Source organism: Thalassophryne amazonica, chromosome 3, assembly GCF_902500255.1.
Source record: "Thalassophryne amazonica chromosome 3, fThaAma1.1, whole genome shotgun sequence".
Taxonomy (NCBI): Eukaryota; Metazoa; Chordata; class Actinopteri; order Batrachoidiformes; family Batrachoididae; genus Thalassophryne; species Thalassophryne amazonica.
Window position 1 is genome coordinate 75,121,236 of NC_047105.1, and position 24,254 is coordinate 75,145,489.

Here is a 24,254-nt window from a genome sequence, read left to right on the forward strand (position 1 = left end):
TTTTACCTTGTGATGTTGATGCCATTATCTGTGTACAGCAGTTAAATTGCAACGTTATCTGACTGTCTCAGTGCATTTCTCACTGTTGTTGACATCTCACAGAGTGGCGAATTGTCTGAGATTTTGCGGGATTTGAAACCACAATATGGCGAATGAAGGTGCCCACTCTCATGTAAATATAAAGTGCTCATTCTAAGCTTATAAAAACACATCAATTAAGTGTTGGAGGTTTAAACGTTAATGAACAGATGCGTTTGAATGCTGTATTGCATTCCTGCTAATAAACGCCTCTATGTCCTACACACTGTAGCTTTAATGCAGCTCTGCTTGTGTAGGACTCTGCATGGGATTGTTTTCACTCAGCCTGAGAAGGCAGACCTCAGCTTACTCGCCACACATGACAACAAACAGGCAAATGAGACGGACAAACTCCTCTGTGTCTGTTTAAGTGACATGTCGTATCCCAGCACCGCCTCAGTCCCTCTGAATATTCTGGCTCCCAAAAGGAAGACCAAGAAGAAACATTTTGTGCAGCAGAAAGTGGAGGTTTTCCGAGCAAGCAAACCTGTGCTGAGTGTGCTGATGTGGGGAGTCAATCATTCAGTAGGTATACACAGTCTAAAATGTGTGGGTCTGTGTAAATATGTGTATTTAGCTATCTGTCCATGCATCATTTGCAGATGAATGACCTGAGCCAGGTGCCTGTTCCTGTAATACTGCTTCCAGATGACTTCAAAGCCAGCACCAAGATCAAAGTTACCAACCACCTCTTCAACAAGTACAGTGCACCGCTCACATCTGTCTGCTTTCTGTGAAGATCATCCTGCACCATCATCCTGCTTTGTGTGGTTGTCCTTCTGATGATTTATTTCTTATGTGTTTATCAAAGATTGCAGACATTTTTCCAGCAGAAAAGTGAAAAATTACAGCCACCACTCCTACCACCCGTTAACTAAAACAGGGTTAAATCTACACTGCAAACTGATATCTAAGAAAGTAAAAAAAAAGAGACTTGTTTAAAGAAAACTTGACTTTATTTTTGTTTAAATAAAAAAATAATCTTGTCAAGCATTTTTTTTTTTTTTTTTTACATAAGAAAAAAAAAGTTTTATTTTGGGAAAATGTATCTTACTTTTTCCAGCTAATCTCAAGGAACAAGATTGTTTTCCTTATTTTAAGACAGGGGCTAATCTTAAAAGAAGAATTCTGTCTAGTTTGAAGACACATTTTGATTATTCAGTGCCTAGACATTTTGCTAGTTTTGAGAATTCTAACCAAGTAAATTTTTCTTACCCCACTGGCAATTTTTTTTTCTCAATAAAAGACAATTGGCTAGATTTCGGATTATTTGCCTTATTTTGAGAGTGACAGTTTTTGCAGTGTGGTCAGTCTGTAACGTGCAGAGCTGTGCCGTGTTCAAGATACTGAACACCAAGGATGGGAATGGAATAAATCAAAATTCACGCTGTGACTGGGATTACCGGGTTTCAGGACCCAACAAAGGAAACAGAATTTAGTTCTATTAATGGATTTTTGTGGTGGGGCCGAGTGGGTGGGTGGCTGTAGGTCAGTTACAAAACAATAATAATAATAACCTGTGAATGTGGAGCTTTGTGCCACTTCTGGTGTGAAGTCCAGCTTCTATACGGACTGAGTCTCCAGAACCTGTGGCTTCAAAATAATCCTTTAATCCATTCAGGAATCCGGGTCGGATAAAGACTTAAACACAGGTGCAGAAGGACAGTAAAATATGTTTGTTTCTTTTAAATGGAAGTGCTGTTGCCAAAGTGACACTTTACTCAAGGTGTTTTTGGCAGCTACTCCCACGAAGTGGCGCAATGATAAATAGACCAACCAAATTCAGTCATTGTTTGAATTTTATATTTGAAACATGAGCAAGGATATGATTTTCAGTTTGTAATATTCCAAATTCTATGCTTGCATTCTGCAGAAGAGCTTTAAAAAACCAAATTATTAAAAACATTTTTATAACACTAATTTTAATCAATCATTTCTGCTCCAGGTTCCAGTGAGCACAGTGGTTCATTGTATAAGTGTTTTGTGATTTGAATGAGGACATTTGCCTTTCATCTAGATGAACACATGCTGACATTTGAATCCCTGCTTTGGAGTATGTTTGTGCTGTGTAAGAGCAGCGTTTCACCAATACAGAGAAGATGTCTCCATTAAAGTTCAGCCTATTCTTTGGCAAATGTGTAAAGAGTAAATTTAAATATTTGTATTACAATGCAATAAATCAAAATGCGTTATTTGCATTTTGTTGAAATCCTTTGCTTTCTCCTCTCCAGAGAGAATCTTCCAGCACAGTTTAAATTCAAAGAGTACTGCCCGCAGGTGTTCAGAAACCTCAGAGAGCGCTTTGGAATTAAGGACCAAGACTACCAGGTATGAATATGAATTCTTTGAAAATCAATAAAAATGACAAAATGCCAGTTTTATGCTGTGAGGGAGGAATCAAGAAAACACAAACACATAGCATGCAAGATTTTAAGTGATGTCTTTACTCAGAAAAACTGGACTTGTTTGTGTCCAGTGATATGTGGCCATCTACATTTGCATTGATTTGTGTAATATTTGCATGTGCCAGGTGGCTCAGAAGTTATCAGCTCTGCACACATTAGCATAGCACACATTATGAAGTGTCCCGTGTGTGTGTGTGTGTGTGCGCGCGCGCTACAAAGCAATGCAAGTTAGCAGAGATACAGGAATTAAAAAAAAAAAAATCTTAAATTGCACCATGAATCAATATAAGTGTGTTTTGAAGAGCCTGTAATTAAATCAATCAATCAAGATCTTTATTGTCATTATGCAGGCATAACGAAATTTTGCACAAATTTAGCATTATAGGATACATATTTATAATTTTAAATAATTATTTATTTATTTTACCAAATTGGGGCCTTGTACCACAGTTTGAAAGATTATTTCACTTATCTACTGCACAAATCATAACAGCCAAAAATAAACTTCACCAACTGCTCAGATCAAAGTAACCAGTAGGTTTTGGGCTTAAATTACTCAGAGACCCCAAGTTTCTTGATCCAATTATATATTTTTCTCATAAATGCTTGTTAAAATAATTGTTTTGACCTTTGACCCTTATTAATGGACCTCTTGCTGGATTCATTTACAAAATAAAGAGAAGTAAAGATGTACAATTGAATACCGAGCTTTCAATCTATGGTAATGTAATGCAGAAAGGAAATGGTTTTGTTTGCTGGGAATAATTTGCCAACTAAATCCCAACTATACAATCATGTGCTTGGGGGAAAGGGATGTTTGAAGTCTGTGACAGATCAAATTTACATTGTTCAAATGTACTGGAAAATACATAGTCCACTAAGGTAACACATCAACTAATTCATGACTTTCAGTGATATTCTTTTGCATTTTCTCCTTTTTCTCTGCATAATTTTAAAGTCTGTATAAACTTTAATTTTGTAGACATAAATGATGTTACAGGTCTCATTCACAAACAGGTATCTGTGACCCGCAGTCCTCCAGTCAAAAATGAAGAGAGGCAGACAGCCGGACTGCTGCTGACCACATTTGACCGAAGTTTGGTTGTAAAAGAAATCTCCAGTGAGGAAGTTGAGGAAATCCATAGCATCCTCTCTGAGTATCACCAGGTACCTCTGGCATAATGTGAAATAATTTTACTGGGGTTGGTGTCTTAATTTCTGAATTTATCTGTTTTAATGAATCTGGTGTTACATAATATTTTTAAAATCTGTACTGAAGTATTTACGTTTTTCAGATATTTGTTGAATTGGTAGCAGAAGGCAATAAGCCATCTTCATGTTGCATGACGTGAAATAGAAACCTTTGAGGTGGGTCAGCACAAAGCACAAAGGCTTGTACCACTACATCTGTTGTCCCATGTTTGGTGCATTAGGAAAGTATACAGCTTTATTCCAAAATGGATGAAATTTATTTTTTCCCCTCAAAATTCTATATGTAGTCCCAACTAAATGGATGTGCTTTTTTTTGAGTTGGGGCTACATATATTTATTAGATGGAAATCTTGCACATAATTAAATTGAGTTCATCCAATGAGTCTTTTTTTTTTTTTGAGTATTCAATACCCCATAATGACAATGTGAAAAAGTTTTTATTTATATATATATATATATATATATATATATATATATATATATATATACACATATCTTTGCAGAGTATTTGAACACCCTGTGATTTTGTAAATTCTCCCACTTAGAAATCATGGAGGGGTCTGAAATTTTCATCTTAGGTCCATGTCCACTGTGAGAAACATAATCTAAAAAAAAAAAAAAATCTGGAAATCACAATGTATGATTTTTTAATAATTTATTTGTATGTTACTGCTGCAAATAAGTATTTGAACACCTGTGAAAATCAATGTAAATATTTGGTACAGTAGCCTTTGTTTGCAATTACAGAGGTCAAACGTTTCCTGTAGTTTTTCACCAGGTTTGCACACACTGCAGCAGGGATTTTGGTCCACTCCTCCATACAGATCTTCTCCATATCTTTCAGGTTTGGAGTTTAAGCTTCCTCCAAAGATTTTCTATTGAGTTCAGGTCTGGAGACTGGCCAGGTCACTCCAGGACCTTGAAATGCTTCTTATGGAGCCCCTCCTTAGTTGCCCTGGCTGTGTGTTTGGGGTCATTGTCATGCTGGAAGACCCAGCCATGACCCATCTTCAATGCTCTTACTGAGGGAAGGAGGTTGTTTGCCAAAATCTCGCAATACATGACCCCATCCATCCTCTCTTCAATACGGTGCAGTCGTCCTGTCCCCTTTGCAGAAGAGCACCCACAGAGTATGATGTTTCCACCCCCATGCTTCACGGTTGGGATGGTTTTCTTGGGGTTGTTCTCATCCTCTAAACATGGTAAGTGGAGATGATTCCAAAAAGCTCTATTCTGGTCTCATCTGACTACACGACCTTCTCCCATGCCTCCTCAGGATCATCCAGATGGTCACTGGTGAACTTCAAACGGGCCTGGACATGTGCTGGCTTGAGCAGGGGGACCTTGCTGCCCTGCAGGATTTTAAACCATGACAGCATCATGTGTTACTAATGTAATCTTTGTGACTGTGGTCCCAGCTCTCTTCAGGTCATTGACCAGGTCCTCCTGTGTAGTTCTGAGCTTTCTCAGAATCATCCTTACCCCACAAAGTGAGATCTTGCACGGAATCCCAGACCGAAGGAGATTGACAGTCATCTTGTGTTTCTTCCACTTTCTAATAAATAATCATAACAGTTGTTGTCTTCTACCAAGCTGCTTGCCTGTTGTCCTGTAGTCCATCCCAGCCTTGTGCAGGTCTACAGTTTTGTCCCTAGTGTCCTTAGACAGCTTTTTGGTCTTGGCTATGGTGGACAGGTTGGAGTGTGATTGATTGAGTGTGTGAACAGTTGTCTTTTATACAGGTAACAAGTTCAAACAGGTGCAATTAATACAGGTAAAGAGTGCAGAATAAGAGGGCTTCTTAAAGAAAAATTAACAGGTCTGTGTGAGCCTGAATTCTTGCTGGTTGGTAGGGGATCAAATACTTATTTGCAGCAGTAAAATACAAATAAATTATTTAAAAAAATCATACATTGTGATTACCGGATTTTTATTTTTTTTATTTATTTTTTTTTAAGATTATGTCTGTCACAGTGGACATGCATGAAAATTTCAGACCCCTCCATGATTTCTAAGTGGGAGAACTTGCAAAATCGCAGGGTGTTCAAATACTTATTTTCCTCACTATATATATATTAATTGCTGTATCTTGTCTCTGGTAATTGGAGTGTGGATGTAATCTTGTTGTTGTTGCACTCATGTAATGACAATGACAATAAATCTCATCCATCCATATATATATATATATATATATATATATATATATATATATATATATATATATATATATGAAATCTCATGTACACAAGTATTCACAGCCTTTGCCATGAAGCTCAAAATTGAGCTCAGGTTAATTCGAGTCCACCTGGGGCAAATTCAGTTGATTGGACATGATTTGGAAAGACACACACCTGTCTACTGTACATACAGTATAAGGTCCCACAGTTGACAGTGCATGTCAGAGCACAAACCAAGCATGAAGTCAAAGGAATTGTCTGTAGACCCCTGAAACAGTATTGTCTTGAGGCACAAATCTGGGGAAGGGTACAGAAACATTTCTGCTGCTTTGAAGATCCCAGTGAGCACAGTGGCCAATGAAAGAAGTTTGGATCCACTGAGCGATCAGGGGAGAAGGGCCTTAGTCAGTGCAACAATCCACAACTCAGGCCTGTATGGTAGAGTCGTCAGACGGAAGCCACTCCTTTGTAAAAGGCACGTGGCAGCCCGCCTGGAGTTTGCGAAAAGGCACCTGAAGGACTCAGACCATGAGAAACAAAATTCTCTGGTCTGATGAGACAAAGATTGAGCTCTTTGGTGTGAATGCCAGGCATTATGTTTGGAGGAAACCAGGTGCCATCCCTACAGTGAAGCATGGTGATGGCTACTGTTGTGTGGGCCACCAGAAGAGGAGGTACTGCTGGCCCACCACCAGAGGGCGCCCTGCCTGAAGTGCGGGCTTCAGGCACGAGAGGGCGCTGCCGCCACGGACACAGCCGGGAGTGACAGCTATCACTCATTATTTCCTGACAGCTGTCACTCATTCTTCATCATCTCACTCCATAAAACCCAGACGTCATCTCCACCTCATCGCCGAGATATCGTACTTCTATGGAGGTAATATCCTCAGCCATTTGTGTTTACCTTATAATCTGTATATTGTGAGTGTTGCAGGCGTACCGGTCCCCTTGTTTTGTGGAAGCTGAGTGAGTGCAGGACGGCACTCTTTTCCTCTGAGGGATCATTGCATACCTCATCAGAATGTTGAGTGAGAGGTGGAGGTGGCATTCCCACGTTGTTGTTACGGGGTGTACACACACCCACACTTGACTGTCTTTGTTCTTCACCGGCAAGTACAGATCCGACAGTCAGGGACGGTGATCACCTGGGAATTCGGGACTTGGCGGCTCCAGTATTCACCAGGTTCGTTGGCGGCGGAAATCGTGTGGTTCCGGCTCTTCTCAGGACAGACGTCTTCTATCCTCGAGCCTGTCCACACGTCACCTTTGTGGATTGACTGTTATCATATTCTGAGATTGTCTGTGTATTCGTTGTGCACCTTCACAACATTAAATTGTTACTTTTTGGCTCATCTATTGACCGTTCATTTGCGCCCCCTGTTGTGGGTCCGTGTCATTACACTTTCACAACAGGCAACATCATGTTGTGGGGATGTTTTTCAGCGACAGGAACTGGGAGACTAGTCAGGATTGAGGGAATCCAGCAATGTACAGAGACATCCTGGATGAAAACCTGCTCCAGAGCGCTCTTGACCTCAGGAGTGGGATGACTGTTCATCTTTCAGCAGAACAGTGACCCTAAGCACACAGCAAAGATATCAAAGGAGTGGCTTCAAGACAACTCTGTGAATGTCCTTGAGTGGCCCAGCCAGAGCCCAGACCTGAATCCAATTGAACATCTCTGAAGAGATGTGAAAATGGCTGTGCACCAACGCTCCCCATCCAACCTGATGGAGCTTGAGAGGTGTTCCAAAGAGGAATGGACAAAAACTGCCCAAAGATAGGTGCACCAAGCTTGTGGCAATCATATTCAAGAAGATCTGAGGCTATAATTGCTGCCAAAGGTCATCAATAAAGTATTGAGGCAAAGGGTGTGAATACTTATCGTCCAAGTAATTTCTTCGATTTTTGTTTTTGATAAATTTGCAAACAATTTCCAAAAATAAACTTTTTTTTTCAGAAGTTGTGAGTAGAATTTTGAGGAAAAAATTAATTTACTCCATTTTGAATGACTGCAACATAGTAAAACGTGGAAAAAGTGAAGCATTACCAGTGAGGCTTCAGGACAAACATTGCACTGAAACACTCTTAATCAGGGGGATCCACAAGGCTCAGTCTGTAGACCTCTCTTACTTTATTGATGACATCATAAAGATGTGTGGCTGTGTGGTGTCGCAATCCAAGCTGCCCAAGGATTAGCACTACAGTATTTTGGGATTTGATATTTGCCACCAATTCATTCAGGGTATTTACACTTTTATGGAATGTAATATACTATATAGGCCACTACATTTAATGGAATCAATAACCAGCGCCCACAATCATGGTGGATACATGCTAAACAGTGAAAAAACTGGCGTCAAAGAATTTTTAAACTGACTAGTAACATGATGTGGGCGGTAGAGCGAAGCATATTTGCACAGGACTCCATTGTTACAGCAAATAACGAGGGGCTTAAAGGATAATCTTGCCTAGTTGATCTGTGGAGAGGAAAGTAGTCAGAATGAGTGTCATTTGTTTTTACTGAAGCTTTAGAAGAGGAACAGAGCAATTTAACCAGGTGATAAACTTATGACAGAAACTGAATTTGTATAAGGTATAAAAAAGGCAGCCCCACTCCACCCGCTCAAAAGCATTCTCTGCGTCCAGCGATATTAAAGCTTCTGAGACACTGGAAGTGGATGGGTTATAAATTGTGTTGAATAATCATCTTGAAAAAGGGGGAGAAAAAAAGGGAGAAAGAAATGTCTATGACTGTTCAATTCTTAATTTTTATTTTTATTTTTTTTGCATTAAATACAACTGAGAAAGGGATTCTCCATGATGTTCATAACCAAGTCATAAATTGCTTGTGAGATTACAGCAAACAGTCACCTTTTGAAATGCTAATGTGCAAAACATGCTTGTGTGTGGAATTTAGGATGCGTTTGCACAGGTTGGTTGTATTTGAACAGTATATGTCAATATATGAATATTCTTTTTAATGCTTTTCCACATGTGTATTAATACCTGCCTATGTTGGCCTCATTTTGATGGAAATGCATTTCTCTAAAAATCACTCAACCTTATCAACAAGTTAAGAAATGTACATGCAAATAATGCAAGATTATGAGATGTGTGTATTATTTGTATAATATATAACACTAGCATGTTGCCCGTGACAATATGCGGACTCTAGATTGGATAGTGTTTATAAAATAGGAAGCTGACATTTTTCAAGGGTGGTAATAAATTATGCAGTCTCTATAATGAGTTGTAATGGCATGTGAATTCAGAATGTGTTTAGAACGTTAGACCTCAGCAGTTTTTAGAAAAAGAACTCAACCTTTTTATTTCTTTTTAATTACGTAATTTTCATTAATTTATGTAATTAGTTTAATTTACTGACTTAATGCATTTTTAAATTGTTGAGGTTCTCGTTATCATATACACACCCTATTAACATTATTATTATTATTATTATTATTACTATTTATTTTATTATTACTTCTATTTTGTCATTTGATTCTTAAATGGGCCACAATGGAAATAAATGTTTTCACTTTCTTGTACATCCATGTGTTTTTAACGTATTTACAAATATATAATGTACTTACATTGAACTTAATAAAATCATGCACGCACGCACACTTTTAATATACAGCTGATTTACTGCCCCCTGCTGGATTGGCATGTGAATCCACAATGTAAATACTGTTCAGGGTCCTTAGCATATTAGTCCCATCAATTTTCATTTTGGCAACGTTCATCCTTGACCCAAAATACATAAGCATACCAAACGGCAAATGTCAACTCTCCCCAGTTTGTCTGTGGTTGAAATTGCACGCACGCGCGCTTTTATTTTCACACATCCACAAACAGAAACAGGTGGCAGAAGACATCAAATCCACAATCCTTCTCACTTATGGTAACGGCAATATGACACTTAACTAAAGTGACTAAACCAATTGATCTACAACGTCACAATAAATAATAACACTAACAACACTGTTAAACTAACATGAACCACAATATCAACATTTAAAACCCCAAAACTCAAATGGTGCCTTACAGCACAATATCCATTGTTCACTGTTGTTAACTAATATCACTAATTTCTTCAAAAATATTAGTCCTATCAACTTTCCATTTCACAGCGTTCATCCTTGACCCAAAATGCATAAGCATACCAAACTGCAAATGTCAGCTCTCCCCACTTTCTCTGTGAAACTGCCACACGTGCACATGCAGAGGCCACTTGGCTATTATAATATAGATGTCATTTAATTTTTAATTTCCCTTATGAAGATTGTTTTATTACATTACACAACACTGGAGACTGAGTAAAGTTGTTGTAATATCAAAAATTAAAATAAGAGCTAGGGAGCCTGTCCAGATGTGATCATAGGGTTGCACTGTATATGACAGCAGGTAGCTCAGTGGGATAGGATTTGGGCTACCAGTATTGTAGACCTGGATTTAGTTCCTAGGCACACAAACTGTCCTTGGGCAAAACACTTCATCTGCATTGTCTCAGTCCTTTACTGGGGAAGTAATCTGTGTCAGACTGTTGTCATGTCAGTGGGAGTCATAGACTCTCATATGCTTCTTGCTATATAATCTGAGGATAAGCACCAGCCACATTCACCCCCAGGGCTTATATGGGACTTATTTTTATGTATTTGTTCATACTATATAAAGAAAAGCAGCACTTTGGGTTAAATACACCCCGTGTTTTTGGATTGATGCTTTGGTGTATAGATCATTCTTGTCCTTGCACCACTGTTCCTCTTTCAGCACATTGCCACCTGCCACGGCAGCACGTTGCTTCCTCAGTTCCTGGCCATGTACAGAGTCACAGTGGAGAGCGAGGACACTCATTTACTGGTTATGAGGAATGTGTTCAGCCACAGACTGCACATTCACACAAAGTATGTCCTCAAGGTAAAATGTCCTTTGATTTACTGAGAATTCAGGTGGGTATTGAGCTATACAGTTGTCATTAAATACAAAACACAAAATACAAAACTTCTGTGTTTCTGTAGCTGGGCTGATATTTTACATCTCTGCATTATTCTGTTTTTGTTTTGTTTTGTTTTTTCTTTTTTCTTGTTTTGTCCTGGACAACTTTTTGATGCATCGACCAAATTTCTCAGAGTTTCATAATGGTTCATTGTTGTCAGGAATATGTGAAAGGAGATATGTAAGAAAACACTGCCAATGACACATCATTAACCACATTAAACAAGTGTAATAATTGTAGTATGAAATACTCTAATAAGTACGTGGCAGAACAAATATAGCACTGAAGCATTCTTAATCAGGATCACACACACTTTCTCCCAGCAGTATATTTCTGAAAACCTCTTGCTGAGTGTCCACACTATCCTTCCCCCTTCCATGGCAGTTTCTTGAGAAATAGAGTCTCTATATAGAAAAAATGAGAAGAACCATCCTGTTCCAAGTAATGGTCCACCTAACCATCTCCTTGTCCCAGATTCAGCCCCCTCCCAGGTCCTCTAGAGGATTCACACTTTACAATTTGCGTTCTACCCAGAAAACTCTGTTGTTGGTATGGTAACAATTTTGGTGGCCTACAATGGACACTGACACTATTCCTATAGCCAAAAAAGCATGCTAGCATAGTATATAGTAGACAAAAAGAAGTATGCACAATCCGTAAGGAATGCTCAAGAGCCATGCGGTGCAAACGGATGACACTACACTACCTCAACATGGAGCTGGAGCCTAGTAACCGAAGAACAACTTTCTGGGAAAATTCTAAGCAAATAGTGGACATGCATGAAAGTGGTAGCGCCATCCAAGGGCCTGTGGCATTTTACACATACTAATCAGGAGCCATTTAAAAAAGTCTGCTGTTGCAAAACAGAACTTTTTGTGGTACGTGTGGGTATGTGCTTATCTATAATCTGGAAACATCCGAGTCAAAGACTCATATTGCTGTGTACTTTGTTACTAGATTTAATTTGATTTTATTTATTTGATAAACACTTACTAGTAAGTCCCTTTGGCTGCTCCCTTGTTTGCACTCGGAGTCACCACAGCAAATCCAAGGTGGATCTGCATGTTGAATTGTCACAGGTTTTACGCTGGATGCCCTTCCTGACGCAACTCCACGTTACATGGAGAAATGTGGCAGGGGTGGGATTTGAACCCGGAACCTTCTGCACTGAAACCAAGCTCATTAACCACTTGGCCACCACCCCTGCTGATAAACACTTACTGTTTTTACAAAATTTACAAACTTATATATACACAATATGTATATGCCAGGATTGCATAAATTTGTAAAATTTATTTGTGATGTCTCATTGAGACACTGCTTAGGGCCCCTTCATACATAGTATGAATAAGTACAAATCAGGGTGAATCATGGCGAAACAGCTCGTATAAATGAACCATGAAAACATTGAGCTGATGTCGGGAGGAACACGTAGGGCAGGCATGAACGATCCTGCTGCAATGGTTTCATGCACAAAACCATCGCAGCAGGAAGAGAATGTGAGCAGCTGGAGCATGTGTGACCACATCGCGTAGCTGCTGTGAAAAAAAAAAAATATGCCACCCACGGGATTCGAATCTGCAATTTACAAAAGCTTAGATTGCCAGCCAGAAACTTTACCACTGTGCTACCATCACTGTCCTATAAGAGGTGTGGAAAAATGCCTGAACTCAACAAGGAGATAGACGTATTTAAAAAAAATAAAACCACACACCATAAAAACAACACTGCATTTTACTGAATTCCTCTTATCGAGCGAACAATACAAGTATGGGCCGTCTGTTCCTCTGTAGATGACCTATGGTCACAGACGTAAAGTCATGAAGTGACATAAATGGAGCAGTGTGCTCTTATGTCCACATCTACTGGCCTGTCGTGTCCAGCTGGGCCCCACACACGTGTGCGGCCTGACGTGTGTCCTGTGGACAGCGTGCCGCAGGACAGACACTGCATCATGTGGAACAGAGCTCACATGGGTGACGTGACATTCAGATCGCCCACTGTGTGTTATGATCTGACCGTCCGTTTCACCTGGGGCAGCCTGTCAATGTGGACGCCGTGCGCTCGCTCGCTGCAGCCCGTCGCAACAGTGATATATGTTTTTATGTATGTCCACGTGAGGACAACAAGCAGGCACACGCGCGTCACAGTGGACAGTTGTAAGTCCATGTCCATCCAAACACGGTACGTGTCCCCCAGTCATGACGTCCAGAACCAGAGATCTCAACACCTGCAGCTGTCGGTGGACACACCCCCTGTCAGTTCAGCGCACACACTGTGTCACTCTTTGTTATGTGATCTTTTTTTTTTAGTTATTTGTTATGTCATTGTGTATGTAGGTACTGTAGTACTTATTATTATTATTATCACTTACTGAGGCGTTGCTGGGCCGGTAGCATAGATTAACATTTACGCTACCTAGCTATACCTGCCCACAGTAATGGCAGGTATCCCAATACCCGCCCGCTGTGCATAAACTGATGACGTCATAGGGCACAGCCCAAGAACTGTCCGCAGACGAAAATATGAAAAGGCGAGAAGTGTGTGTTGGTCCCAATATGGATATTACAGATGATTTTCAAATCAAATCAAAATCAAATCAATTTTATTTATATAGCACCAAATCACAACAAACAGTTGCCCCAAGGCGCTTTATATTATAAGGCAAAAGCCATACAATAATTACAGAAAAACCCCAACGGTCAAAACGACCCCCTGTGAGCAAGCACTTGGCGACAGTGGGAAGGAAAAACTCCCTTTTAATAGGAAGAAACCTCCAGCAGAACCAGGCTCAGGGAGGGGCAGTCTTCTGCTGGGACTGGTTGGGGCTGAGGGGAGAGAATCAGGAAAAATTTCCAAAAATCAGGAAATTTTCTCATGGATAGTCCGACAATGAACAGCAGCCAAAGCAGCCAGCTTGATGAAGATGCACTGGCGAATTTGGAGAGCAGCGCGGTACCAGCCAACACGACAAAAGTTAAACAGAGCCAACTTTTTATGTATGCGTTTGCTGGGTGTCGTGCGTTTTGAAAAACTGTTAATGTGATTCCACGTGTTGTATATCTCAGTAAGTGATAATAATGCAAATAACATGCGTTGTTGTGCAGTATGCATTTTCAGAGGCCCGACGTCCATGCCCAGTCGCCCAAAATGACCGATATTCGCAGCAAATATCGGCCATTTTGGGTGACTGGGCATGGACGTCGGGCCTCTGAAAATGCATACCGCCCTCCATAAGCATGTTATTGTATTAATATACCTGTCCTGGCTGTGGTCTCTGTGTTTGTACTGTGACATGGCCTGTGAACTAAGCAGTCATTTGTGTCTCTGGTCAGCAGCTGGGAGACACCTCCTGTGTTGTGTGCGCCCCCCCGCCACATGTGTAGGGGGAGTGGGGGGGGGGACACGTGCACCACATGTGCGCTACTTTTTGCAACGCCGCACTCATGAGGGCATTTAGACAAATTTCACATCGTTTGAAAGTGATCGTCTGCTGATTGTTTTCGAGTTAACAGCGCGAATGGCCACACATTTTCTAAGTGTCAAGTGAGCCGTGTTGAATGTCCGTGTGTGTCAGCTGGAATTTGGCCGACACCTGCCATGAGAGGGATTGAATGGGCTCTCACAGGGCACTCTGTCTTTCAGCCACTGGCAAATAGTTGTATTGACAGCTGTACGAGGCGTTAGAGGCAGCTCCGATTTTACACAAATTGCATACGTTTCCTGCTTCGTGCACAATTCGACCACATTTGTACTATGTGTAAAGGGGCCCTTACTATTGTGGATCATTTTTCTAAGATTTGCATGCATGTTTTAAAAAAGAAAATAAAAGACGTTATCCAGTAATCTCAGCCTAAAAGTACTTTTGTTAACCTTTACTATGCCTTCTCAGGTGAAAGACCTGCCAACTTATAAGGACAATGACTTCAAAAATAGCATGCAAAAAGTTTATGTGAGTGATGCGGAGAAGAAAAAGTTTATGGACAAGCTCATCAGAGATACTGAGGTAAAAAGCTGTCTGCCTGTCTTGTCAATAACAATGCGACTAAGGTTATAATAATCACCTGCATCTGTCCATTTGTTAACAATATTACTCAGAATGTTTTTATCTATTGTTTATGTAAATTAGTAGAATCATCAGTCTTATCCAAGGGAAGTGCCCATTATATGTAGATTTTGTTTTCACCTGTTTGTTTGTGAACAGCCTGAAACCCACAATTTTTTATATAGCGTTATGAAATTTTTACAGAAGATTCATATCCTGATAGGCAAGAACTGATTAAATTCTCAAGGTCATAGGTCAAAGTCAGCAAAAATCTTGGAATTAATGTACAACCCCAATTCCAAAGAAGTTGGGACGTTGTGTGAAATGTAAATAAAACAGAATACAATGATTTACAAATCCTCTTCAACCTATATTCAGTTGAATACACCACAAAGACAAGATATTTAATGTTCAAACTGATAAACTTTATTGTTTTTGTGCAAATATTTGCTCATTTTGAAATGGATGCCTGCAACACGTTTCAAAAAAGCTGGGACAGTGGTATGTTTACCACTGTGTTACATCACCTTTCCTTCTAACAACACTGAATAAGCGTTTTGGAACTGAGGACACTAATTGTTGAAGCTTTGTAGGTGGAATTTTTTTCCCATTCTTCCTTAATGTATGACTTCAGTTGTTCAACAGTCCGGGGTCTCCGTTGTTGTATTTTGCACTTCATAATGTGCCACACATTTTCAGTGGGCGACAGGTCTGGACTGCAGGCAGGCCAGTCTAGTACCCGTATTCTTTTACTACGAAGCCACGCTGTTGTAACACGTGCAGAATGTGGCTTGGCATTGTCTTGCTGAAATAAGCAGGGACGTCCCTGAAAAAGACATTGCTTGGATGGCAGCATGTGTTGCTCCAAAACCTGGATGCACCTTTCAGCGTTAATGGTGCCATCACAGATGTGTAAGTTGCCCATGCTATGGGCACTAACACACCCCCATACCATCACAGATGCTGGCTTTTGAACTTTGCACTGGTAACAATCTGGATGGTCTTTTTCCTCTTTTGTGCGGCGGACATGATGTCCATGATTTCCGAAAACAATTTGAAATGTGGACTCATCAGACCACAGCACACTTTTCCACTTTGCATCTGTCCATTTCAAATGAGCTCAGGCCCAGAGAAGGCAGAAGTGTTTCTGGATGTTGTTGATGTATGGCTTTCGTTTTGCATGGTAGAGTTTTAACTTGCACTTGTAGATGTAGCGTCGAAATGTGTTAACTGACAAAGGGTTTCTGAAGTGTTCCTGAGCCCACACGGTAAGATCCTTTACACAATGATGTTGGTTTTTAATGCAATGCCGCCTGAGGGATAGAAGGTCACGGGCATTCAGTGTTGGTTTTTGTCCTTGCCGCTTACGTGCAGAAAGTTCTCCAGATTCTCTTCTGATTATATTATGGACTGTAGATGATGGAATCTCTAAATTCCTTGCAATTGAACATTGAGAAACATTGTTCTTAAACTGTTGGACTATTTTTTCACGCAGTTGTTCACAAAGTGGTGATCCTCGCCCTATATTTGCTTGTGAACGGCTGAGCCTTTTGGGGATGCTCCTTTTATACCCAATCATGACACTCAAATGTTTCCAATTAGGTGTTCTTTGAGCATTCATCAACTTTCCCAGTCTTTTGTTGCCCCGTCCCAGCTTTGTTGTGTATTCAGTTGAATAGAGGTTGAAGAGGATTTGCATATCATTGTATTCTGTTTTTATTTCCATTTTACACAACATCCCAACTTCATTGGAATTGGGGTTGTATATATGTTATATATGTTTATATATTTTATGTATATTTGAAATTATATCTTAATCAAATGTGCCCCAATCACTCTCATATGTGAATGTGAGGTGCAGATTGGCACTCACTACTGCCTGACAAAGTTTAATCCAGATCTGATCAGGATTGCGGATTTTGTGGACATTTGAATTTAATATTGAAAAGCCCATTTGGTGTACATTTTGCATTATATCTCAATCAAAAGTGCCTCAGTCACTCTCATTTATCTCTTTGGGATTTAACTACACCACCAAAATTGAATTGAGATTCCAATTTTATGCCTGTTATCACTTGGAAACCAAGTGCCAAAAAGCAATGACAAATTGTGCATAGCAGAGATAAGCAGTGTTCTGTGAAAATTATCTGAAAAAGAATTTGAATCCAAAAAAGCTGGAAAAAACAAAAACCTGACACCACCACAAAAAACTTTGATTCAAGTCCATGAACTAAATACATTGTCCTGACAATTTAAGAGTGTATCGAGATTATCGCTGTGAGGAAACGGTGCTAACCTTGCTAAGTACATATACAACTAAATATACAAAATAGAACAAAAAATAATTACCCAAAATATATTCAAGCATGTGAACTCTCAGTACAAAATAATGATAGAAGTAATATATTATAATTATGTGGAAAATATTCAGAACACTTAATAACAATTATTAACAGTCTGAACAACAGAATTTTCTGTGTTTTACAGAATTAAGTTCACTTTTGAATGAATATGATGGTTTGCGGACTATCTCACTGGGCTGTGACAGCCTGTGAAGGGCAATTGCGAGGGAAATTTCTTGATTTTGTGTGATGTTTGCTGGGTGGCACTCTTCCCTCGCTTCACTCGCGGGGCGTCGCCAGCATCATGCCTGGATTTTGACCTGTTCAAAGTTGGGCAGGCAACAAGGCTGCTCCCAGTATGCTCCTAGAGCCGTTGCTGGTGTTGTGCAACTTTCTGAATGTACTTGCTGGGACTCCTAAAGTGAGAGATTCATGTGTGTGTGTGTGTGGGGGGGGGGGGGGGGGGGGTGGAACTACACACTCAAGCTGCTGGGGAGCACGCCAAAATGGCGGATATGATCGGAGAAGAACAGTCCCTTATGGAAATGACAGCTGCTGCCGCAGTTGCAGCAGACACCAAGACTCCCGTTCAAGTTTTCTAGAGTTATACATTTAATGTTCTTTTATTTTTTTTGTCTTCTTTTTTATTGAGGAACACAATTCTGCAGGTGCCTAGCACACAGTGCTGTGTCATTTTTAGTCTTTTTTTTTATATGGAGCACTCTCTCTGTCCCTCTACCTCTCTCCCTCTCTGAGCATGTGTCCTGGACTTGTTTGATGTGTTCATTGGGAGGACAATGCACAACCACTGAAGAAATATGATGTCAGGCTTCCATTAAATGGCACACTCTGCTCAAATCCAGCGCTTCCACAGTACACATAGTAGAGCCAATCTTCGACTGGACTGGGACTGGACTGGCGCCCTCTCTGCTGTGCTGGTATAGCCTTTTGTGTAAATTGTTGCTTAGTCTCACCTATGTAGTGTTTGTTACAGTTTTCCTGACATCTGATAGAGTACACTACATTGCTCTGTTTGTAACTAGGGATCCTGTCCTTAGGGTGAGCTAATTTCTGTCTCAAGGTGTTAACCGGTTTAAAGTAAACTGGGATTTTGTGCTGTCTGAAGATCCTCTGTAGTTTTTCCCCTACTCCTGCTAAATAAGGGAGAGACACTCCTCTTCTTCTTGTCTCTGTCTTCTGTCTATCTGGTCTCTTTGTTCTCTGGGACTTCAAGTCTTGAAGACTTGAAGTCTTGAAGAGGGCGCCAGTGGACCTCAGTCTGCAGTTCATCTCCACCTTAAAGACACTAACCACACGTTTGAGGACAAGGAAGTTAAAATATTAGCCAGAGAGAAGAAATGGTTTGAGAGAGGGGTCAAGGAGGCATTCTTTGTGAAATGTTTGAAACCCAGCCTTAACTGGGGAGGGGGTCTGAGACACGCTTTATCCCCTGTTTACAATGGGGTACTCAGATCTAAGCAGTTTCAGTCTTTTGTTCATGGTAACGAGTCATTCACATCATCAGCAGAGTCATCAAGGGAGCCATCAGGAGAGGGACAGCTGCCCTGTCATTAGGAGGGTGCTAACTAGAGCACAATAGGTGCCAATTAGAGCTATTGTTTAGTCACTAGCCTATAGCAGTGTGCCTCTCGGTAGGAGGGGTCTGGTTAGGTTCAAAACTCCAGCTTTTGTGACTTCTTGATTATTCTTCTCTACAAGAGTCAAGACAGAAGTCAGACCACCAGAGCAAGAATTTTAGCTGAGGAAGCTTCTGTGATTTGAAGCGAAATGTCCTCGTGTCAAGCAACCCAGTCCAGTCAAAGATTCAAGCTTCTCTACTATGGAAACCACCTGGACAATTGAGAGCCTACACAGAAACACAGCACACGTGTCCTTAACATGGGAAAATCTGTTGGCTAAATGCTGTGCCATGGAAACATGATGACATCTGTCCATCAGTGTCAAAATGGAGGAGGACGAAGGTGGATGTATCTGTGCCAAATGCATGTTGGATCTGCTGTGGGGACCCCCAGTGAAAAAACAAGGAAACACCCAAAAGGACTCACAATGTTATTGTGAATAATTCAAATCAAATCAAGGACATACACCCCCGAAGTGCTGCTGGACATTGCTGCTTCACAGAGAAGAGGCTAGTCCGGTGCATGGGAGAGTACTGCACACGGATCTCAGAGCCAAGGAGAAAAAGGATCATATGAGCAGGGGATTATATACTGGACATGAAAGAGAGGACAGTACATCCAGCGGGGAGATCATCCTGAAAGTCAGTGAGTGTGCTGTACACACTGTCATCCCAGTGCCCCCCTCCATCTCTGTTACACTACTAGGCTTTATTATTATTATTATTATTATTAATTTTTTTTGTAATTTATTGTTATTTTAAAATGTACTTTATTTCATTTTGTCATTACTGGGTACAGTCAGGGGAATTTCCACAGTCTATTCACATGGATAATAGGCAGCTGGTCTGTTCTGTGTAAGCCTGATCCCATCAGATCTCAGAAGCTAAGCAGTGTATCATCTGGTAAGTACTTGGATGGGAGAACTCTTTGGAACACCAGCGGCTATGTGTGTTTCTCCAGATAAAACTGGAGTTGCGTCAGGAAGGGCATCCGGTGTAAAACTTGTGCCAATTACCAATGTGGATCTGGCTGTATCCACTGTGGTGACCCCATCCTGAGATGGGAGCAGCCAAAATGACAACACACACATTCACATGGATAATAGCAGGATAATAAGATCTTAACACTTTGTGCGGATACACATCATTATTTGAGCTGTGATTGGCCACATCAGTGAGAGATCAACTCTGAAATTGTTTGTTCGTGTGTTTGGTCACTAATTCACATCTCCAACTGCTCTCCAACAGTTACCGCCCAGTGAAATAGCACCCTTTCAAAACAGGTCTGAACAACTTTTCATTTTTTTGAAGTAATGTAAGATACCTAATCCAAAGAGGTCAACCATTCAGTGGCCTAACTGCAGGTAATTTAGTGATATTCCTGCTACTGTAGTCTTGACTGATCTTCAAATAATATCATAAATCAACTCATCGATATCCAAGACCAAGACAAGGCCACATCAAATTTGAGACAAAACTGGTGTCACTTCAAAACCTGGTGTCAAGACAGCATAGTGGATTAGTGGTTAGCACTGTTGCCTCACAGCAAGAAGGCCATGGAATCAATTCCCACCTGTGGCCTTTCTGTGTGGAGTTTGTATGTTCTCCCCATGGGTTTCCTCTGTGTGCTCCAGTTTCCTCCCACATCTAAAGACATACAGGTTAGGTGGATTGGGACCTTTGTAATTGTCCAGGTCTCCCTTGTAAAAGAGATCTCGATCTCAATGAGACTAACCTAAATAAATAATTAAATAATCAATAAAAGGTTATATTAAATAAAGACGATCTCAAGATAAAGACCAATTTGGAGGACTACAAAACTAGTGAAACCTTTCAGTCATAGCATATGGCCATCAAGTATCCAAACCACACTGGGATAAAGATGAAATGAATTACAATAATATTATAAAGTCTTTTTTCTTTTTCCCTTTTCTTTTTGGTCTTCCTATGGATAGATATTTCCAGTTTTCTCTCTCTTTTTGCAGTTTCTGGTACGAATGCGGATCATGGACTACAGTCTCCTGCTGGGTATTCATGATGTGGAACGGGCAGAAAAGGAGGAGGAGGAGGAAATGGAGTCATCCTGTGAGGAGGATGAGAACAGTCTGGCTCTTAATCCGGGTTCCCTCTCACCTGAAGGGATCGCTGGATACATTAACTCATTTAAGCCCATGGGCCCTGGAGAGTTTGATCCTTACGTCGATGTATATGCCATTCAGAGCACCGTAGGTAAGTTGTGACAGTAAAGGCATCTTTATGAGCTTTAGTAATGGAGCTTTGTGTCTCCTGATGTGAGATTGTAGCACAGAAATCTCAACAGCTTCCAATCACTCACTAAAAATAATATGAATAACAGCTGCTCTTATGTAGGTGCACCCCAGAGGGAGGTGTATTTTATGGGTCTGACTGATGTGCTGATGCATTATGACACCAAGAAGAAAGCTGCTCACGCTGCAAAGCCTGTCAAACATGGGGTGAGAAGGGACTGGTTAGCACAAATATTCTTTAATTTCCTTGTCCCCTTAAAATAAAAATCAATATATCCTCATATTGTGCAGACTCTAAAGGCTGCTTTCACTTTCTGTTGACTCTTTTCTAATCCACTCTACGTGTGTGTTTTGCAGGCAGGGGTGGAAATCTCAACAACTCACCCTGAGCAATACACAAAACGGTTCAGAGACTTTATCCCTAAGATCTTTGCTTAGTTCAGTGGTTCAGGATGCAGAAGGCTTTTTGCTGTCAACAGAGAAACACAATTTTATTCCTTTTTTTGTAGTGATTTATGTGGCTACTATCCCTGCATGTGATTTCAGACTGCAGGTTGAATGTGCATTTATTGTGAGTAAAGGATTCATAATCAAAGAATGAAAATGTAGACTGCTGATAATATATCATTAAGATGACCATCACAGCATCAAAGTGAACAGTTTTTACCTTATCGTTAGTAGTGCTGTAAGTATCTCATGTTGATGTGGACTTTGGTCTTTGGGGAGGTGATGTCTAGTGGTTAAGCGTTGGGCTTGAGACCAGAGGATCCTCGTTTCAAACCCCTGTCTGGTTGGAAAATCACTAAGGGCCCTTGGGCAAGGTCCTTAATTGCCAAGTTGCTCCCGGTGTGTAGTGAGCACCTTCTTGCATGGCAGCACCTTGACATCGGTGTGTGTGTGTGAATATACATATGTGTGGTTGACATTCTACCTAACCAGTTGCTCTCACTGTGTCCTGTACAATAACATCACCTCAAACCTTGTTCCACAGGGGTCCGTTTTAGGCTCTCTGCTTTTCTCCTTTTATATAGCACCCCTTGGGCAGATACTGCCATGCAATGGGATTGCTTTTCACTGTTACGCTGATGACACTCAGTTGTACATGCTGATAACTGCTGGTAAGCTCATACACATCAAGACTTTAGAGGATTGCTTTGCTTCAGTGAAAAGCTGGATGTTGAGCAATTTCTTACTTTTAAATTTGGAGAAGAGTCAAATGATGGTACTTGGTCCTGCGAGACATAGACATCAGCTTGACCAGCAGGCGCAGAGCACACAGTGCTTAACCTAGACTTGTGCATCATACATCACACTGACAAAGTGAGGAACCTCAGGGTAATTTTTGATCCCACACTGTCCTTTGACGTACACATTAGAGAAATCACTAGGACTGCTTTCTGCCATCTTCGTAACATAGCAAGGATTTATCCATCCTGTCTAAGGGTGATGCAGAGACTCTGCATTGGTCTCTTCTAGATTGGGTTATTGCAATGTCCTGTTCACTGGTTTACCGCAGTCCAGCATTAGCGGTCTCCAATTGGTTCAAAATGCTGCTGCCAAGAAGCAAAACGAAGCAGAAAATCTGACCACATTACACCAATTTTGTCCTCCATTCACTGGCTTCCTGTCTCCGTGACATCTGATTTTAAGGTGTTATTATTAACTTGTAAAATTATTTGCGGACTAGCATCTCCTACCTAGCCGACCTAATTACACCCTATGTAACAGCCCATGCTCTGTGTTATCAGGACGTGGGGCTACTTGCTGACTTTTTTAGAACCTTAGTTTTAAAAAAATCAGCAGGCCACTGAGCCTTCTCTTATTGTGGGCCTGTCCTTTGGAATGATCTCCCTGCAGAGATAAAACAGTCAAAGTCAGTGGAGTCATTCAAGTCCAGACTAAAGGCGCATCTATTCTCCCTCTCGTATAGCTAGCATACCAGTGTAGTATGGAATTATGCTTCCTTTGCTTTTAAATCATATTATTAGCAATGGAACAGGCCTCAGCCTCACTACATCTAAATTCTGAGTGTGTCAGTGAAGCACAGGGCTAGCTGCTCGTGACCACTTTAGTACATAATCTCTTTGCCTCCTTGTTGATGTACTGCTCCTGGTGACCACTTTAGTACATAATCTCTTTGCCTCCTTGTTGATGTACTGCTCCTGGTGACCAAATACCTTAGGTGCTGGTAATTCCAGCCAGCTGATCCTGCTCTTTTTTCTCTGTGTCCGAGACATTGACAAACACTTTAAGAACGCTAGCCCTAAATCCAGATGACCAGACAAATCTCTCCTTTTCCTTGAAATCTGCTACCAGAAGGATTCAAGACCTGGAGGCAGAGACTGGGCACCAAGCTGGACCATTTATATCTCAATAACTCACTCTGTTTTTGTTATTCTTCTGCTAGCTTTTTTTTTTCTTTTTCTGTTTTTTCTCCCCATCTTTTGTAAAAGCCCAGTAACTGTTAGACTGGCCCAAGCAGAGGGTCACCCCCTGAGTCTGGTCTGCTTGAGGTTTCTTACTCAAAAGCACCAGAGGGAGTTTTCCTTACCACTGTAACCTATGTGTTTGCTCAGGGGGGTTGGTAAGGCTAGACCTTACCTGTGTGAAGTGCCTTGAGGCAGCATTATTATGGGCCCCTTCACACATAGTGCGAATACGTACAACTTCAGGGCGACTCATGGCGAAACAGCTCGTATGATCGAACCGCGAAACATCACGCTGACAGCAGGCATGCACAATGCCAGTGCGATGGTGTCTTTCGAGCAGGAACACAGTGCAAGCTGCTGCAGCTGCTCACACTGTGTCCCATGGGAAGAGGTGCACCACATCGCACCACTACTGTGCATTTTATTTTTTAAATAAAAACCAGCTGGTACCTGTGGAACCAACTCATGCTACTGCTGTGGAATAAATAACGGGATTCGTACTTGCACTTTACTGATTGTCAGCCCGAAACTTTACCACTGAACTACCATCGCTAGCCTGTAAACAGTGCTGGAAAATGCCTGAAATCAACAAAGAGATGGACTTATTAAAAAAATAAATAAATAAAACCACACACCATACAAAATGGTGCTATTTAAA

At 40.9% G+C, this 24,254-nt stretch overlaps 1 protein-coding gene across 3 annotated transcripts; it reads left to right on the plus strand.

Moving 5' to 3' along the window:
* The first annotated feature begins 323 nt into the window (after positions 1-323).
* On the plus strand, positions 324-21,683 carry LOC117507943 (phosphatidylinositol 5-phosphate 4-kinase type-2 gamma-like). Of its 3 annotated transcripts, none has more exons than XM_034167697.1 (9): positions 324-603; positions 681-778; positions 2,310-2,406; positions 3,518-3,650; positions 10,649-10,795; positions 14,767-14,880; positions 20,886-21,129; positions 21,271-21,374; positions 21,525-21,683. In XM_034167697.1, the coding sequence occupies exons 2-9, from the start codon at positions 727-729 to the stop codon at positions 21,603-21,605; spliced, it is 972 nt and encodes a 323-aa protein (XP_034023588.1). In that variant the 5' UTR covers positions 324-603; positions 681-726; the 3' UTR covers positions 21,606-21,683. The 3 variants fall into 3 exon arrangements, with proteins under 3 accessions (XP_034023588.1, XP_034023587.1, XP_034023586.1); XM_034167695.1 differs by having other exon boundaries at positions 326-603; positions 3,501-3,650; XM_034167696.1 differs by lacking the exon at positions 21,525-21,683 and having other exon boundaries at positions 325-603; positions 3,501-3,650; positions 21,221-21,334.
* Positions 21,684-24,254: the final 2,571 nt, after the last annotated feature.

What these genes read in the sequence shown, in the direction of transcription:
- LOC117507943 (XM_034167695.1), top strand. Translation starts at nt 454, where the DNA reads ATGTCGTATCCCAGCACCGCCTCAGTCCCTCTGAATATTCTGGCTCCC. An exon ending in TTAAGGACCAAGACTACCAG is followed by an intron (nt 2,407 to 3,500) that starts GTATGAATATGA and finishes ATTCACAAACAG; the next exon opens with GTATCTGTGACCCGCAGTCC. An exon ending in CAAAGCCTGTCAAACATGGG is followed by an intron (nt 21,375 to 21,524) that starts GTGAGAAGGGAC and finishes TGTGTTTTGCAG; the next exon opens with GCAGGGGTGGAAATCTCAAC.